This window comes from Panthera uncia (assembly GCF_023721935.1).
Source record: "Panthera uncia isolate 11264 chromosome A1 unlocalized genomic scaffold, Puncia_PCG_1.0 HiC_scaffold_16, whole genome shotgun sequence".
In the NCBI taxonomy this organism is placed as follows: Eukaryota; Metazoa; Chordata; class Mammalia; order Carnivora; family Felidae; genus Panthera; species Panthera uncia.
In genome coordinates, this window is record NW_026057576.1 from 46,209,396 (window position 1) to 46,226,548 (window position 17,153).

The following is a 17,153-nucleotide window of genomic DNA, read 5'->3' on the forward strand; positions in this document are numbered from 1 at the left end:
CAAATGTTTGGCTCTGAAAGAGTATAATTTTGCTGATAGCCCTCAATAGCTTGTTTGGGTGGATTTGTGCTCTGAGATGGTAAGGCTGGAGAATTTCCAGGGCTCTTGTCTATTCGTATAATCTCATTGTATATTTCTATTCATGACTCCACTTCTAGCAGTAAAATAATTACAGGAAAAAGTAGGCAAGTTCTGAATGTAAATCTGGTAATTTCCAGGACTAACTGCAAACCTTGGTCAAAGCTAGGCTTACTGTCAGCAGTCTTCAGTAGACTATTTTAGAGAGAAATGATTGTGTCGATATTCGTTCCAAAATGGTTCTTGTAGGATAACAGAAAATACTAGGGAAAAAGAAAATGAAGAAATGTAAAGATGAATTTGTGCATTTGATATTAGTCGACAAAATAAAGTAAAACAAACAAGTATCTCCAGTGTTTTGCTCTACATAACTTGACTTTTGTTAACTGAGCAAAACCTTTTGAGCTACACACAGTGCTTTGCAAGTTTGGGGCAAATCAGTGAAGTTTTTACCTTAAGATTATAATTGCCATATTCCAGAGTGTATGTTGAAGATAACCTTAATGTTCAGATTTGCATTCTTACATTCTGTAAGATTAAATTAAGAAATACTAGCGTAAAACAAGATTGGGTATATTTAAAAATCACAAAAGAATTTTCGTGGGTGTTAGAACCTGTTCAATTTACGATGTGCATATATTCATTCTGTGTGTGTGTGTGTGTGTGTGTGTGTTTCCCAAATGTGGAGGAAAGACCCGGTCTAATGAAGAATTATTGCTGTGTAAAAGCATAGGAATATCTCATTGGTCATAATGTCTATTGACAGGCACTTTCAGCTTTTAATTCATTTCTGAAAATGGGCATTAGCTTACTCCTGTTGCCAGTACAGATTCGTTGAACATGTGGCCATATCCATAGCACTTCATCTTGTCAACATGTAGCTACTCTTAAAAGTATTCGTTCCCTCTGGAATTAAACAAGAATCAACCAACACCTTATAGTTGTTTTGCTTTTTTGCTTTTTGTTTGGTATCAAAAACTAGTTCACTGAGGAGGAAGATAATTGAGAAAAGAGAATAATTGCTAGATGCTTCTCTTTAGCACAAGTAAAATCCTATGCGGCTATTTTCTCCTCTTCAGGCAAAGACATTTTGAATTTGGAATCAGTTGTCTGCAACTTAAAATGACTTCACTGTGTCTTAAACCGTCCTGGCTAAATTGAGACAAGTGACCACTCCATTTGGTCAGAGCACAAAGAATGTGCTCTGACACAGTGGAACACAGTTCCCATGGCAATATTGCTAATTGTACGATATACAAGGCATATCTGAACAAGTTTCTTTTTTTTTTTTATTGTGATGAAAACTAGAAGCTCTTTTTTCCCAACATACTTCATCAAACTATTTACAACCTCTGTAAAATTTGTGAGTTTGAAAATACTTTTCCACTATCACATACGTTTACGAATACAGCAAAATATTTTCACTCTATTTTTTTTTAAAGATGCAGTATCCTCCTATGTCATTTTCTTACGAAAATCTGAATTTCTATTGCAACTGCACAGTATTCAGCATATTTAAAGTACCAATGGACATGGGTCGCTAAACAGACATTACTCTATAATGAAACTGTGAAAATATAGCATTTTTAATTTTTATGTACACTTCTTGACTATAAAATGCAGGCAAAGTCATACATAGCATTATAAGCTGATTCCCTAATAAGGTAAATAACTTACATTTCTAGACAGCATGGATTATTACAAATTCATTCTTTTAAAAAAGTTCTTTGTTGATATTTACGAGCCCACTGGCTGCTGCATATACAGGTGTGTATGTGGTGGGGGTGCCTGTACAGGTAAGTGGAAGGCAGTGTGGGGGTAAGTAGAAATGTAATATGGAAGACGTGACTTACCAAACCCCTTTTCAGAACAAAAGCATATTGAATGGAAAGATTTTTGAATGAGATGCACTACCTCAGAAAAACTGAAGGAAGAGATTTGGTCAACGAAGTTACAGAATACATAGAACCTCCTAGGTTTACAGGCGTGAGTACAGAGCAAAATCTGAGACGGGACTATGCAGTATGAGTATTAAGGCTTCCTGGGCCCAAAAGGACGCATGAGAGTTCTCTCTCATTCAGTCCCTTACATGAAGACTATAGCTCAGTGTATTATGGGTGCTGGTGTTCTTAACACTGCTTAAATTCTGTCAATCCTCGCTATAAATGTTAAGACACCTTTCTAACAACATCATGGCTACATTTCTTAGCAGTCATAACAACATAACAAAGGCGTAGGAATACATTTGAAGGCCTCACCTCACCAGATTTATTCATTTGCAGCTTTGGTAAGTATAAATAAATAAAGTACAGAATAAGGAATACTGCATCTTTATCCATATACATGTTATTCTAATGAACTGATTTCAAAGTGCAGAATTAGATTTACGTTTAAAACAGAAATGGCAAAGTTTGAAGTTTTAAAAAAAGTTGTATAAAAATGAACACCATCTTTGTATAAGCTGTTCCAAATTTCAACCAGAGTGAGAATGGCCTTTCTCATCCCCTAGTACTGGCATTTGTAAACACTGTAGCATTTTGTAAGGTTTTCTCCCCACCTCACAATTTCCCCTCCTATTTTCCACTTAAAGTGAATAAAAAGTGCTCTTTTTAAAAATGCAGTTTGCGTTATTGTCAACTGCTTTTGCAAATCAATGTCCTATAGTGTTTTGTCGAAGTAATGCCAGGCAGTAGTACATTCTTTATGGGAAAGCCATTAGGGATTTTCATCTACATGTCTTAATACAACTTAAGACAAGTTATCAAGCAGGCTTCTCAGAGTCCACACATAATTGACAGGATGGGGCTGGAGGTGGATAGGGAAGCGTGAATCTTTTTCCTAACAACTTATGATCAGAATATGGGGAGGGCATCTATTAAAACCTCCGAGGAACTTGTAACTCTTTCAAATAATGTTAAGTCTCTTGAGCTCCCATCTCGACACCACAAAGAGATAGTCAAGTCTACTATAGCTCCTCAAGCCACTCCAGCTGTCTGTGTAGTTCTCAAACACGCACATGTGTCCAACTGCAAACTGAACAGCTCCAAATTTAAAACCAAAGAATGCTTCTAGTTAGGCAACTGACAAATCCTTTGGATTCTGCCCCTTGTCTGTTGCTCATCGTCTACTACTGTGCTTTTTAAAAGAGGCTAGAATGGATATAGATGAAATGGAGGAGGCTTTTCCATGCCTGAAGATATTCCTACTTAAAAATCCAATTCCTTCTCTCCCAAATCACTTTCCTTTCCATGGGGAAACACTGGTAGGAAACTCACCAGGAAGAATTTGCTGTGTCCCGGGATGAGCCCCAAGTAAGTTTCCGTCCTGAGGGGGAGATCAGCAACTCACTCACTGCTTGTGCTCGGATCTCTCTTTAGAAGTATCGATTATGTCGAAAGGGGGAAATGTCATAATGCTGACAGGTTTTATCAGTTAACTTACCATCTCCATCTCAGTCTGGTTTCTACTTTCAGAGGGTGGAGAAAAAGCTCACTTCCCTGAACCTTTCCGATGTGATCAGAGAGGAGCAGCTCATTTAGTTCTGTGCTAAATTTAAGTCAAGCTGTCACTCAGGAAGCTCCCACTGCCTGTCAGTTCTACAAATTCTAAAAACCATTTCTACTTGTAACACTCTCAAGATATCTCTCCGCAGAGAAAAGATTGCCCCTCTTATGAGAGTGGGCAGAGTGAAATCAAGTCTACACTGCGCCTGGGTGATTCACCTACTAACAGCCAACCAGGTTCTAGGACCGGCAGTGAGGACATCACAGGCCATGCTGGCCACTCTCTGTGTTCTTTGCCACTGACCAGTAACCAACGCCGGTGTGTAGCAAGAAACCTTTTTCTATCGAAAATGGTCACAAGCAATGACAAGTAGGAATTGTATACAGTACAGATAAAAAAAAAACTTTCCAGTTGGTAAAAAAAAAAAAAAAAAGAAAAGAAAAGAAAAAAAAGAACGAAAGAGGAGGAAAAAAAAAACAAACCCAAAAAAACAACCAAAAAACCCAGTGCTTGGTGGGTAGTAAGATTGTGTAGCAAAAGGAGCTGTTTATCAACAGAATCGCAGCCCTTGTTCGAAGGAAATTGCCTGATGAATTTTTCAGACCTGGCAGAAAATGCAGAGCACGTATTTTTGAAGACAGAATTTGACCTGAAAATCATTATGCTGTTGCTTGAACATTTAAAACAAATTCCTTTTAATACCATCCAACACGAATTGTCCTTGTTTCAATGTTTATAGTTCTTGCTTCATCATTAAAGTTTCTCTGAGTAAGAAGATGATCCCAAAAAGGATAGTTCTACAACCGGAAATTATTTCAGAATGTTCAAACATTTAAACATGAGCTAGGAATATTGTGAGGTTAATTTGTGCAATTCCCCAAATCAAGTGTTGGTGATTAAAATATATTGCAAAGGCCTATGCTGGCAACCTTTTATATCTAAGCTATAAAAAATCTTAACAACAACAACAACAACAACAACAATAACAAAAAAACTTCACCAAGCCCCTTAGCCACATAAAGCTGAAAAAAAAAAAACAAAAAAACCAACCCAGCTTTTAGTGGAGAAACAAAATACGATAATTTTTCTGAAAGAATGCTTGTTGGTGATGTATTGCTTTGTTTCCTGTGTACTTCGCTAGCTGCAAGAAAGGCTCGTGAGTTTAGGGGGCTGACGGGATGATCATCTCCTTCCTCTCACCCTCAGCACAGGATGAGTGGGTTCAACATCCCTGTAGATGCCAGCGCAGAACCCCTGGGTTCTGATACAGTTTAGAAAATGAAGTCTATATAGAAGAACCTATTGGAGAGTCACTTGGCCTTGGCTCTCCAAGTGAGGAAACTAGCACCATGTCAGGCTTTCCTCGGGGAGCGCTCCCTTTCCACTGACTCGGTTCCAAGGAGAACTGACCCATTAACCCAAGGGTTAACTCCCTGCTATGCCTCCTTGGCCTTTCTCGTCACCAAATAACTGTTTTCAAACAAGAAAAGGGGAGCATAATCTTTAATTGTGGTACTCAACCAAGCAGGACAACAAACAGCAGAAAGATTACCTCAGGGCTCTAAATGTAACCAAGACATCTAAAATGCTAGGGTGTTTTTTACAATCCCTTTAGTAAGTATGAAAATTGGTAACGTGAGTCCTCAGTGAAGTTATTGTAGGAAAGTCCTTTTATTCATTATTGCTTTTCTCCTCAAGAGGCGCATTATTCCATCTCTGCTTTGTCTGATTTTTCATGTTCACTGACTTTGCCTGAGCAGCCCCACCTCTTACCTTGGTGCCAGTGTGTCTAAGAAAGTTTGTTGTTTTTTTTTTCCCCCTGATTCCTTGTAATCAAATACTAGGGGCAGGAAGAGATGATGCCTAGGTGACAGAACACTGCAATTTGAAGTGGGGCAGTAGTTTTTTAGACAGGCTCTTCCTATTCAACTACAGAACACCTCTGTGCCAGTCCATGCCAGGGCAGACACCGAGACTAGGCTCCAACTGAAATGTCGCTGCCCCTCTGCTCGAACAGATGAACAAAACAGAATCAAAACAAAACAAAAACAATCAACGACAAACAAATGAGAGATTCAATGTTGGTTTTCTTCAGGGCATGGCAGAATGACAAGTTGCGGGTGATATCTAGTTGCCGTCATCACTATTGCAAAGGGCTGCCTGAGCGCCCCTTTATTTTCAGGTAATGGAACCTCTCCAACAGGCTTCTTCTTCTCTACTTTCATGCTGCTTGCTGGTAACAGATTGGATGTGTGTTCTATCTTACTGAGACAGTAACTAAAATTTCAGTAAAAAGAGGGTAAGGGGTGGGATGACGGGAGAAGAATCCAAATTTAAAAGGTCTTGCGCTAGCCATCAATTTGTGGTAGACGACCTTTACAGTATCGATAACAAAACGTCTGACAGCTCAGAAAACGTACAAGCTACAAACATCTTGAAATGGCAGAGTACACAGCACGGGAAACAATGCCTGTCTCTTCAGCATTTGTGTCACGGATCTCCCAGGCCAGCGAGAAGACGTTTCTGGTGTAGTCGTGATGGGGGTTACCTTCAGACCGAAAGGAGAAGTGTTACTTCTTTTTCCTGCTCTGGTTTCAGACATCGTGGGATGGTGATGCCCTTTTGTGTTAACACTGTGAAGGGGATTCAGCCCTGCTGAATTGGGTGCCGCTAAGAGATCCAGCTCTTACGCTCAGCTGGACGGGTAGCATTCCTCACACCAGCATGTGCCTCCGGCGGTGCAGTGCCAAATGATCTGACCGGGAAAAGCTGCGATCACAGTCCGCGCACTTGAATGGCTTCACTCCCGTGTGTTTGCGGTAATGCCTTGTCAGTTCATCCGAGCGCGCGAACTTCCAGGTGCAGCCTTCCCAGGTGCACTTGTAGGGTTTCTCTCCTGGAAGAAAAAGGGACACACGCTTTGGTGCTCCATCACTTTTCCAGAACAAGCAAGCCAGCACTAGGGTTGGGGCAACTGCGGCTCTCAGGGGATTTTCCATCTGGTAACCTTCCTGTCCGGAAACCTTACCATCCTGCCAGCGGGTCTGGGGTCAGCCAGGTGGGGGTTTCAATCCCGTCTCTCCTGTTGGGACATCTGGCAGACTTAGTTAACGCTTGCACCCTCAATTACCGGGGAGTTACTTTCCGGTCAAAATACGGAAAGGCGTAAACTGATCACTACTGGATATCATCTCGACTGGGTGACTAAAAAGGCATTTTAGGTCTCTACTTAGGGTTGATTGGGCTCTAATGCTGGGACTCACAAAGAATTATAAAGGGTAATTAGTTAGGTTTTGTTTCAATACTCCTCCCAAAATGTATATACCACTTGGATGGTTTAAAGCTGTTTCAGGACACAATGTCCATTTATCAGTCACTGAGAATATGCGCAGAGTCTCATTAAAAGGTAAAGCACTCCACCACTCCCCAGAAATTAGGTATGAAGTACCTATCGTTCATAAACCATCTACTTTTTGCTTGTCTACTGGAAAGGAATCCTAGATAGCTAAGAGTGTAAAGTTTAAATACCCTTTTCAGTGATTTAATTACAGCGAGCCCTGAGGAATCATCAAGTTGGTTTTAGTGTTGAAACTCATGGTGAAAAGCAGTCTGAAGAAGTATGTAATTTGACCAGGTCCTTCAGTCAACTTGTAAGAACAGTAAAATATGCAAAGGCTTTGCTGGGAAAAGATACACTACCCATTGTCCAAATGAACTCCCAGGGGGAGAGAGACAATGGTTGACCCAGGTGTGTTTTTTCCTGGCTCTCACTCAGAATGGATGCCCTGTCCCCATGCAACCCCACAAAAAGTGATCTCTCCTTCTGTTCCTTCCATCCAATAGTCAACAGAATTCCTGGCCACACACAGTCTTTGGTGAAAAGGACCTACGACAGGGAAGGGAGTTTTTGGCTGATTCCTATGCAAAGTGAGTATTACTAACCCCACCTTACAGATGAGAAAACTGAGGCTCAATGCAGTAAAGTAACTTGCCCAATGTCGGAAAAAAAGAAGCGTTTGGTTCCAAATCCAGCCCTTTTCACCATGTTACAGTGGAATGTAGAATTCTTTTCCCATGTAAACTTTGTCACATCCTCAAAGTTGGTTCTACTTTCTCAGGAACTCCCAAATTATTCATTTCTTCTATTATATCATCTATCACAAGGTATCATAAAGATTTTATTTAGGTGCCTTTTCCTCAACCAGTTTCTGAATACGTGGAGGTCAAGGACCAGGCCGCTACCATTTCAGTATCCTTGGGGTAAAGGATAGAATAAATATCAGACAAGTTCTTGAATGAATCAACAAAACTGCCACACACACACACACACACAGACACACACACACAGAACTATGAGGCTCTGTACATGAGAGTACAAGGGACACCTACATGGGAGAACTAGCCTGAACTGGACCCAACATTTTTCACTCAACCCTGAAATAAATGCTATCCCTATGGGCCCTTTCAGGATCAGGAGATCCTTTCAGAAGTGAGTGAACGGCACAGACCCATTAAATCTAGAAATGCTGATGCTCTAATTGTGGGCCACAGAAAGCTCCAGGTTGTTCTGAAAGAACTCCTTTCAAGTAGAAGCCTACTGAGTGGATTAACCCAAAACCTTACCCTCTGACACATTCTGGATGTCCTACAGACAGAAAAATCTTCATTTGCAGGTGTCCATTGACCAAAGTTGAACAGAAATTAAAATAATAATAAAAATCAGCAAAACCCCTAACTGGAAAAGATTGAGTGTCTCCTCCATAGTATATCACTGGCAACTGTTAACATGCTTTTATTTACATGCCATCCCTAGACGTTTGTGATGTTTATATCACGAGCATGGGTGATAAGGAGCTGAGCTTGATATAAATCATGTCTTCAAAAACACATCCATCTTTGGGGCACTGAGCTCAGCTAGCGGACTCAGTCACCAACGGGCATTTCTTAGCTCTCTCCTGTGTCACCAGGAACCAGCCACAGAGAGTGTAAAGTTATGAAGGAAAGAAGACAGCGTTTTCTAAATTGAAGGATGGATGGAGAAGGGTCATGTGTGTCCGACTCCCCTTGCCGTTCCAGATGGAGTGAGGGGAAGAGGGCCCACAGCTGGGATGAGCCTGGAAAATAAGCAGAGGCAAGGAGGACACAGGGGCTTCTATTTCATCTCAGGAGGGATGTTAGAGGTTTGGATGGCCTGCCTTGGGGACACTTTCTTGTCTCAGGTGCTCTCTGGACTTCCTTGCACCTCCAAAGTAGGCACTTCATATTCTCTAATTTCTTCCTCACAGTTATAATAGTCTTACTTTCATTTTGGCTGTTGAATTATGGCATTTATGTCCTTTACACTTGAAAATCTATAGCAGAGGGTGGTAAACTGTGGTTCCCCGGCTAAATCCGGTCTTTGGCCTGTATTTTGTGCAAACTTTGAGCTTACAATGGCTTTTACACTTGTACGTGGTTGAAAAAAATCAAGAGCACTATTTCATGGCACATGAAAATTACATGCAATTCAAATTTTAGTGTCCATAAATAAGTTTTTATTGGAACACAAATCATGTTCATTTGTCTACATATTGGTTATGGCTGTCTTCCAGTGACGGCAGAATTGAGCACTGCAAGAGAGAATAATGTAATAAAGCATCTAGGCCTGAAATGCTTAGAATATTTACTATCTGGCCCTTTACACAAAGTTTACTGATCCTTGATGTTAGGAAGGCACCTGAACTTTGCGTAGGCTTCCTGATTACATTAACTTACTGACTTGGGGTATATAATACACACTGTTAATTTGGGATGGGTGGGTGAGGGACTATTTTGGCTATAGAATAATCACTTACTCTCCGTTAAGGACCCCAACTAAAATTCTAACAGCACACTCAGTAATAAACACATGATATTTCACACCACATACTCTGAGAGTTCTGGATTGAGTGACTCTCTGAAAAGGCTCACCCAACCCAATCTGAGTTTTAAAAATATCTTTAGGGTCTTTTCTGCTCATTAAAAAATGAGGAGGGTCTTCCTATGAGAGTCAGGATGGGGTAGGGTCAGGCATGTCTCTGTAAACTTTACAGAGATTCCACAGTGTAGAACAGTGATTCTACATGATGATGGAGGCTCCTCTCCAATCCCTTTCACTACAGTCATCTTACAAGGCCATTGTGAACCATGATGAGTTTCTATGACTAGCTACTGAGTCTGGGGGAGAGAACACTGATAGGGAAGGATCAGAAAGTAGCTTAGCTGTTTGGCATCGTTCCTGACATGGCTATTTTAGGGGGTGGGGCACGGGGAAGGCAGTAACTGGTAGCAAGGATTTCTGTGAGCCCACAGACTTGGAGCAGGAAAACTTTGTGCAAAATCTGAGAAGTATTCTGTGAGGTGGAATCAAAGCACAATCAGTGATCATGAAAGACAAGGCTGGGTGAAATGGGTGCAGTGAGTCAAAAGGCACAAATGTCCAGTTATAGAAAAAATACGTCATGGGGATGTAATGGAACAGCAGGTGACTGTAGTTAGAATACTGTGTTATATATTTCAAAGTTGCTAAGAGAGTAGATCTTAATGAAAAGTTCTTGTCATGCAAAAAAGCCATCTGTATCTCTGTATTGATAGATGTTAACTACACTTACCGTAGTGATACCTTCACAACATATACAAATATCGAATCATGTTGTATACCTGAAACTGGTTTAATATTGTATGCCAATTATATCTCAAAAAGAAAAAGGAAGTCAAGGAAAAGGTCTCAAAAATACAAGAGGCAGACATGTCCCTACTCTTGAATAAAACCAATGAAAATGATAAAAGTTTTTAAGTTATTAAGGGCTAGGTGATGAATGAAGGCATATAATGAAGAATGCAAACCTTCTCTGGTCGGCAGTGGGGAAGGAGAAAGTGTATCAGAAAATAGTAAACTTAATTGAGCAATAAGTGAGGTTTTTCTTGAAAATTTCTTATAAAAAGGTATACTTTCTTTTTAATATCCATGAAAACTTAAGCATAATATTCTTTGCCCCTATTGCCTCATTAATAAAATTAGAGTTTGAGTATTTTCTCTCCATGCTTAAAAAAAAAAAAACAGAAGGGAAAAAGAAAACAATAAAAAGGAAAAAAAAAATTAGAGGCTGAGCTATAGGGGGTGAGAAGAGGAGATGGCTATTCTGATCAGGCAGAGAGCTGGCTTCTGCCCTTCACTCCAGAGAGACCTAGGTTTTCATAAGAGACTCTTAAGTACAGAGAACAAACTGAGGGTTGGTGTGGGGGTGGGGGGAGGGGAAAATGGGTGATGGGCACTGAGGAGGGCATTTGTTGGGATAAGCACTGGGTGTTGTATGCAAGCGATGAATCACGGGAATCTACCCCCAAAACCAAGAGCACATTGTACACACTGTATGTTAGCTAACTTGACAAAAAATTATATTTAAACCCGTAAGAACAAAAACTCATATATATTAGCAAAAGAGAGAGGGAGAGAGAGAGACCTAGGTTTTGATTATACCTGCCCAGGGCCTAGCATTTTATTAAAAACAAAATCAATAAATGTTCTTTTTGGACTAGTCAGTTCCAGAAGTAGATAGAAGAACAATTTTAGTGGCCACTGCATTGTATTAAACTCTGTATTTTATTTTATGCTTGTGCTTTAAAGCAATTTAAAGGATACAATCTTGTAAGCAAATTAGGGTAACAGAAACTTCATGATGTGAGGAAAAGCTTATTAAAATGATAAATACGTTTGTAAGAAATATTGTAGCATGCAGACATGAGCCCTGAAAGGATATAATGAACAGACAGAATCTTTCTTCCATCCTGTCTTCTTTCCTCCAAAATCTTGCTGGAAAGTAGAAAACTAAATTTACTAAGAAGTTAGTGGTAGGCACAGAATAGGGAGTGTATGTCCCATGACAATTTTCCTATGGAAAGCGTTGGCTTGGACAATGAAAGGAGTCAGGCATCTCCCTGGGTCTATGCTTCTATTGTACACAGCTGCTGTGCATCAGGAGGATGATGGGGAGAGTAAACACGATTTCCAGTAATTTCTTCAGGAATCGTGAACTGTCCTTACACTCATTTGAATTAGATTTCTGCAAATGTGTTATTCAAAACTGTTTTCTCTAGAAATAAGCTAAAAAGAAAAAACAGCATGCCCACCTTCTTCCTTCTTTTGTCTAACTCACAAGTACACTTTGAATCCCTAGTGGCAAAATCTTTGAAAGAATAGTTAATATTTTTCAAAAAAAAAAAAACCTGTAAGTTTTGATTCCACCATCAGATCACCTGTGATTTTTGTTTCTTCTCCTCATCCCATGAAATAATGAAATGACAGAAAATGACATGGTACATGTCATTACCAATAAGTCATAGTTTAGATGATTTTTCTTTGCTAAGTTGAGACGTTAAGCTACTAATGTTTAAGAAAAACCGAAGGACATGAACTAGGTAATTAATTGGTAGCTTAATCCCATGCCATACCTTGGGGAGTTTACTAACTTTCAGGTCTTCAGTTCTGAAGCGTGAAGTTCTCCATGTCCCATGACAAATCCAAGCCATTTCCACACTTTGTATTTGAAAAAAAAGAATGCGGCTATTTCTGAGCACAATCCGTCCTCCTCTGTTGTTTAAAAAACCTGGACTAAACTATGAAAACCTCTGAAAAAGGAAAATGTTAACCAAAACGAATAGCAAAAAAGCTTCTATTTTTTAAAGTGGAACAGTCCTATAAAGAGTAAACAGAGAGAGAGAAAAAAAAAAAAAAGAACCAGGAAGGGGGTTTGTTAAGTTTTGTTATGAAACACTCTTTTTAACTCCGCTTTCAGAGTTCAAGCTAAATACAATTTTATATGCGTGTGTGTGCGTGTGTGTGTGTATTCACAGGCGTTATTTAAACAGAAGTCTAATTAAGTGTCCTGAGAAAATGAAAACTCACGTCAGGGTTTTCTTCTTGAAACAGTCAACAAACTGATTTATTATGAGAACCCCTGTCTCTTTCAATTTTGGTTAAAGAAAAGGATTAAGAGTCACTAAATGCACTTCCATGACATTTACCCAGCAGAAGCATAATAAAGTCTAAAGAAAACACCAGGTCTTGAATGGATTCCCAAAACCCACGAAACAAAAATAACTTTTTCAGGTACCTCCCATCTTCCCATCTGAAATGCTGAAAGGTAAATGTGTACTGAGACAAAAGACAGGTGCCCTTTCATATTAAAATGACGTGTAAGCAATACACATAAGAGGAATGTGCAGTTTGAAAAGTCTGGGTCAAACAAAACACCCATGTTCTCACATCAGCTACTCTCTGCTATTTTCTCAAGCAACTGAAAAGGAACACCTTTTGCAGCAGGAAGCACAGGCATTTTTTTTTTTTTTTCCAGTTCAGAAGTGCATTTCTGAAATGTGTCCCTGTTTAACTTTTATGAAGTTATGGGGCCCCAGACGCTGACAAATGAGCTTCATTACACTCAAGGCTCAACATATTTGCTGTGACAATCTGTTTCACTTGAGGAATGGTATTTGCATATGACGGCAGGGGGGGGGGTGGTGGGGAGCAGAATCAAGATTCCTATCTTGTCTTCTGGTTTCTATTACCTTAGTTCATAAAAGTTCACACAATTTTAGATCTGGGAGGAAATTAGGTGCTTTTAAAATGAGGAAACAGAAACCTGGAGCTGAGATTACAAGGCTCTTGACTTGTCCTCAGGGTGGACCAGGCTGCCTTCCTTATTGGTGGTGTTAAGGTGGCCTGAAATAGCATAGGCTTTGAAATCGGGCAGAAAGCCTGCTCAGATGCTGGCTCAGTCATCGATCTGCAATCAGATCTCAGGCTAGAGCGTTGGGCTTTCTGAAACATCGCCTCCCCATCTGTAAAATGGAAACACTGTTCCTACACTTGGGAAACTAAAAGTACACATGGCATGTGCCTGAGAAATGACAGGTGCTCAATAAAATATTTAATTTTATAGTTATGAAATTCAAGGTTTTTCTGTTTTTGCTAGGAAATATAAATTATAAAGTTAAAAATAGATCCTGTTTGCTGTGTTTCAAAAAAAAAAAAAGAATTAAGAGTTTTCTGGTAATTGGATGCCAATCTTGATCTTGATTTTCCTAACATTTTAATTATAAAACTACGAACAGAACAATGTAGTATCTTATAATTTAGTATTTTATAATTTGTTTGATCCATTTGATCTTGTCAGTTCAATTAAACACGTAATCAATGTTAGTCTCTGCCCCACTGAATTGTCTGGACTGAATTAACTGTCTTTTTTCATTATGTGTAAATGAGACAAAGTGGATTTGTTCTTTCTTCCCCATGCAATTCCATAACGCATATCTTTGATGAAAACAATATTTGCCAAAGCATATAGCACTTTCCACACACAGCACTTTGTTCTAAGAGCTTTACGGACGTACGCTTTGCAGTAACCAACTCCATTTCACCCCGAGTTGGTATGTGATAGAGGTAGGATTTGAATTCTGGGAATCGGATACTAGAGCTCACAGGGGTTTTTTTGTTGTTGTTTAATGTTCATCTATTTTTGAGAGGCAGCACATGTGGGGCAGGGGCAGCTAGAGGGGGACAGAGGATCTGAAGCAGGCTCTTCCTGACAGCAGCGAACCTCACGGACCGCAAGATCACGACCCGAGCCAAAGTTGGACGCTCAACCGACAAAGCCACCCAGGTGCTCCAGAGCTCACAGTTTTTTTGTTTTTTGTTTTAATTTTTTAACGCTTTATTTATTTTTGAGACAGGGAAAGACAGAGCATGAACGGGGGAGGGTCAGAGACAGGGAGACACAGAATCCGAAACAGGCTCCAGGCTCTGTGCTGTCAGCACAGAGCCTGACGCGGGGCTCGAACTCACAGACCGCGAGATCATGACCTGAGCCGAAGTCGGCCGCTTAACCGACTGAGCCACCCAGGCGCCCCAAGCTCACAGTTTTAACCTCTCCTCTATATTGCCTCTCAACGCTTTAAGTCACTGCTTTAATAAACCAGGATATCTGGTCAGAGCCGGATGTGCAGATTGAAAATGTGAATTAGTACTTGTAGGACAATGTGTTAACACAGAGACTAGCTAGCCCTTCTCATCCAGAAATCAAATATAAATGACCTAGGGGCGCCTGGGTGGCGCAGTCGGTTAAGCGTCCGACTTCAGCCAGGTCACGATCTCGCGGTCCGTGAGTTCGAGCCCCGCGTCAGGCTCTGGGCTGATGGCTCGGAGCCTGGAGCCTGTTTCCGATTCTGTGTCTCCCTCTCTCTCTGCCCCTCCCCCGTTCATGCTCTGTCTCTCTCTGTCCCAAAAATAAATAAAAAACGTTGAAAAAAAAAAAATTCAAATATAAATGACCTAAAATATCCTATAATAAAAACATACTTTACTGAAAGTAAAATGTTCAAGGTCTAAGGGTAATACTTTATTTGGCTATTCTGAGTTTATTTTTCCACGTAGTGACAATATTTATTTTCCTATGTTTCTGGTTACATTTTCCTTTTAGTTTCTTTTGCAGAGAGTTCTTCCTTTACCCGTCCCTGAAATGTTTACCAAGATTTTGACTCTGACTTCTTCTCACCTGCATAAGTTCTCCTTGGCTCCTACGGCTTCCACCACGACCTGTACGGAAAAGATTCCTAAGTCTCTACATCTCAGTCTCTCTCCTAAGCACTACAGAGAGATCGATCACAGAGGTGGTTGTCCAAAGGTTATTTCAACATGACCAAAACTTTACTCAGCAGCTACCCCCTAAAAAAGACCAGTTTCGGGGCGCCTGGGTGGCGCAGTCGGTTAAGCGTCCGACTTCAGCCAGGTCACGATCTCGCGGTCCGTGAGTTCGAGCCCCGCGTCGGGCTCTGGGCTGATGGCTCGGAGCCTGGAGCCTGTTTCCGATTCTGTGTCTCCCTCTCTCTCTGCCCCTCCCCCGTTCATGCTCTGTCTGTCTCTCTCTGTCCCAAAAATAAAAATAAAAAACGTTGGAAAAAAAAATTAAAAAAAAAAAAAAAAGAAGACCAGTTTCTCCTTCTGCTTTGCTCTCTGGAGAAAAAGGCAATCCTACCTACTCGGGTGTCAAGTCATAAAGTTCTCTAGTTGGAGGGATTTCTTGGACTTTTCTGCCTGCTTCGACCTGATCATTACACCTGCCAGCTCTGCCTTCCAAATACCTGTCCAGCTGTCCTCTCCAGTTTACCCCCCAGTTGTGAGCGGCCTTTCTTTAGGTTCTTGCCACCTTCCACTGACACCAACTTTTAATGGTTCTGTGTCTCTGTCTCATGTCCTACCCTCTCCAATAACATCTGCAATACATTGAAGGAAAATGTTCTCAAAGACAATCTGATCACGTGGCTGCCTGGTACCCTGGACACGCCCATGTTAAACTCTCCTCACACCCCACTGTGACTGCTGGTTTTACTGTCTGTCCGCCCCTCAGCGGTTGAGTACTGAGGGTGGCTTCGAGCTTTCTTCACTACCGTATCCCCAGGGCCTAGGGCAGCAGCTCCTTGCTGGTAATTGTTGCTTAAATGAATGACACTATTTTAATTCAAATAGCTCACATTCCCTTAAAATATAACTTGCCACAGTTAACTTAGGAGAGGGTTAAGGGAGGTGCCTGGCTGGCTCAGTTGGTGGAGTGTGCAACTCTTGATCTCAAGAGTTCGAGTCTCATGGCAGGTGTAGAGCTTCCTTAAAAAAATGAGCAATCTATGTTGCGAGGCGGAGAGCCACTGCTAGCATTCTACTCATTCTATCATCTTTTCTATTCTAATGAATTAGAGTATGTATTTTTGAAAAGGAAAATAAGTTTGGGAGATTTTATCTAAAACTAGTGCTATTTAAAGGGTTGGTCTACAAATATCTCATTTTAAACCTGTGAAATTACTAACATGACCTGTGAGTGAGCCTTCTATTTTGCTACTCAAATGAGCATTAATTATTGTAATCTTTAAAACAATGTATGTACTTTATAATTCTTTCTATTCTTAGTTATGAAGATTTTTTATTGAATTATCATAAGTATAATAAACATTATTTTTTATATATTCTTTAGTGGTGGGTATATTTTCTGTAAAAATACAGCTCCTCATTACCTTTAATCGTTCCATTAAACCCGCCAATTTTGTATCAGTAATAGTTAATTTTGCCATTCAGGATAAGATGACCCAAACTCACAACCTAGCCATTCTTCCATAGAACACAAGAAAGTACAAGGGCTGGGAAAATTATTATCCCACTCCTGCCTACAACACAATTTTCATTGGTATCTGGATAAAATAAACCCAAAAGTAGGGGCGCCTGGGTGGCTTAGTCGGTTAAGCGTCCGACTTCGGCTCAGGTCATGATCTCACGGTCCTTGAGTTCGAGCCCCACGTCGGGCTCTGTGCCGACAGCTCAGAGCCTGGAGCCTGCTTCAGATTCTGTGTCTCCCTCTCTCTCTGACCCTCCCTCGTTCATGCTCTGTCTCTCTCTGTCTCAAAAATAAATAAACATTAAAAAAAATAATAAAAATACAAAATAAACCCAAAAGTAAAAGAAGGAAAATGCAGAGCGTGGTCATAAGATGCCTAAATACAGTAAGTAC

At 40.5% G+C, this 17,153-nt stretch overlaps 1 protein-coding gene across 4 annotated transcripts in view; it reads right to left on the reverse strand.

Moving 5' to 3' along the window:
- Nucleotides 1-3,981: 3,981 nt before the first annotated feature.
- The window catches only part of KLF12 (KLF transcription factor 12), a 435,411-nt gene continuing 422,239 nt past the window's right edge, over nucleotides 3,982-17,153 (reverse strand). For all 4 annotated transcript variants that reach the window (XM_049647469.1, XM_049647471.1, XM_049647468.1 and 1 more), the window contains one exon: nucleotides 3,982-6,478. In XM_049647469.1, the coding sequence (XP_049503426.1) occupies nucleotides 6,297-6,478 (182 nt within the window). In that variant the 3' untranslated portion in view covers nucleotides 3,982-6,296. The remainder of the gene's footprint in view (nucleotides 6,479-17,153) is intronic.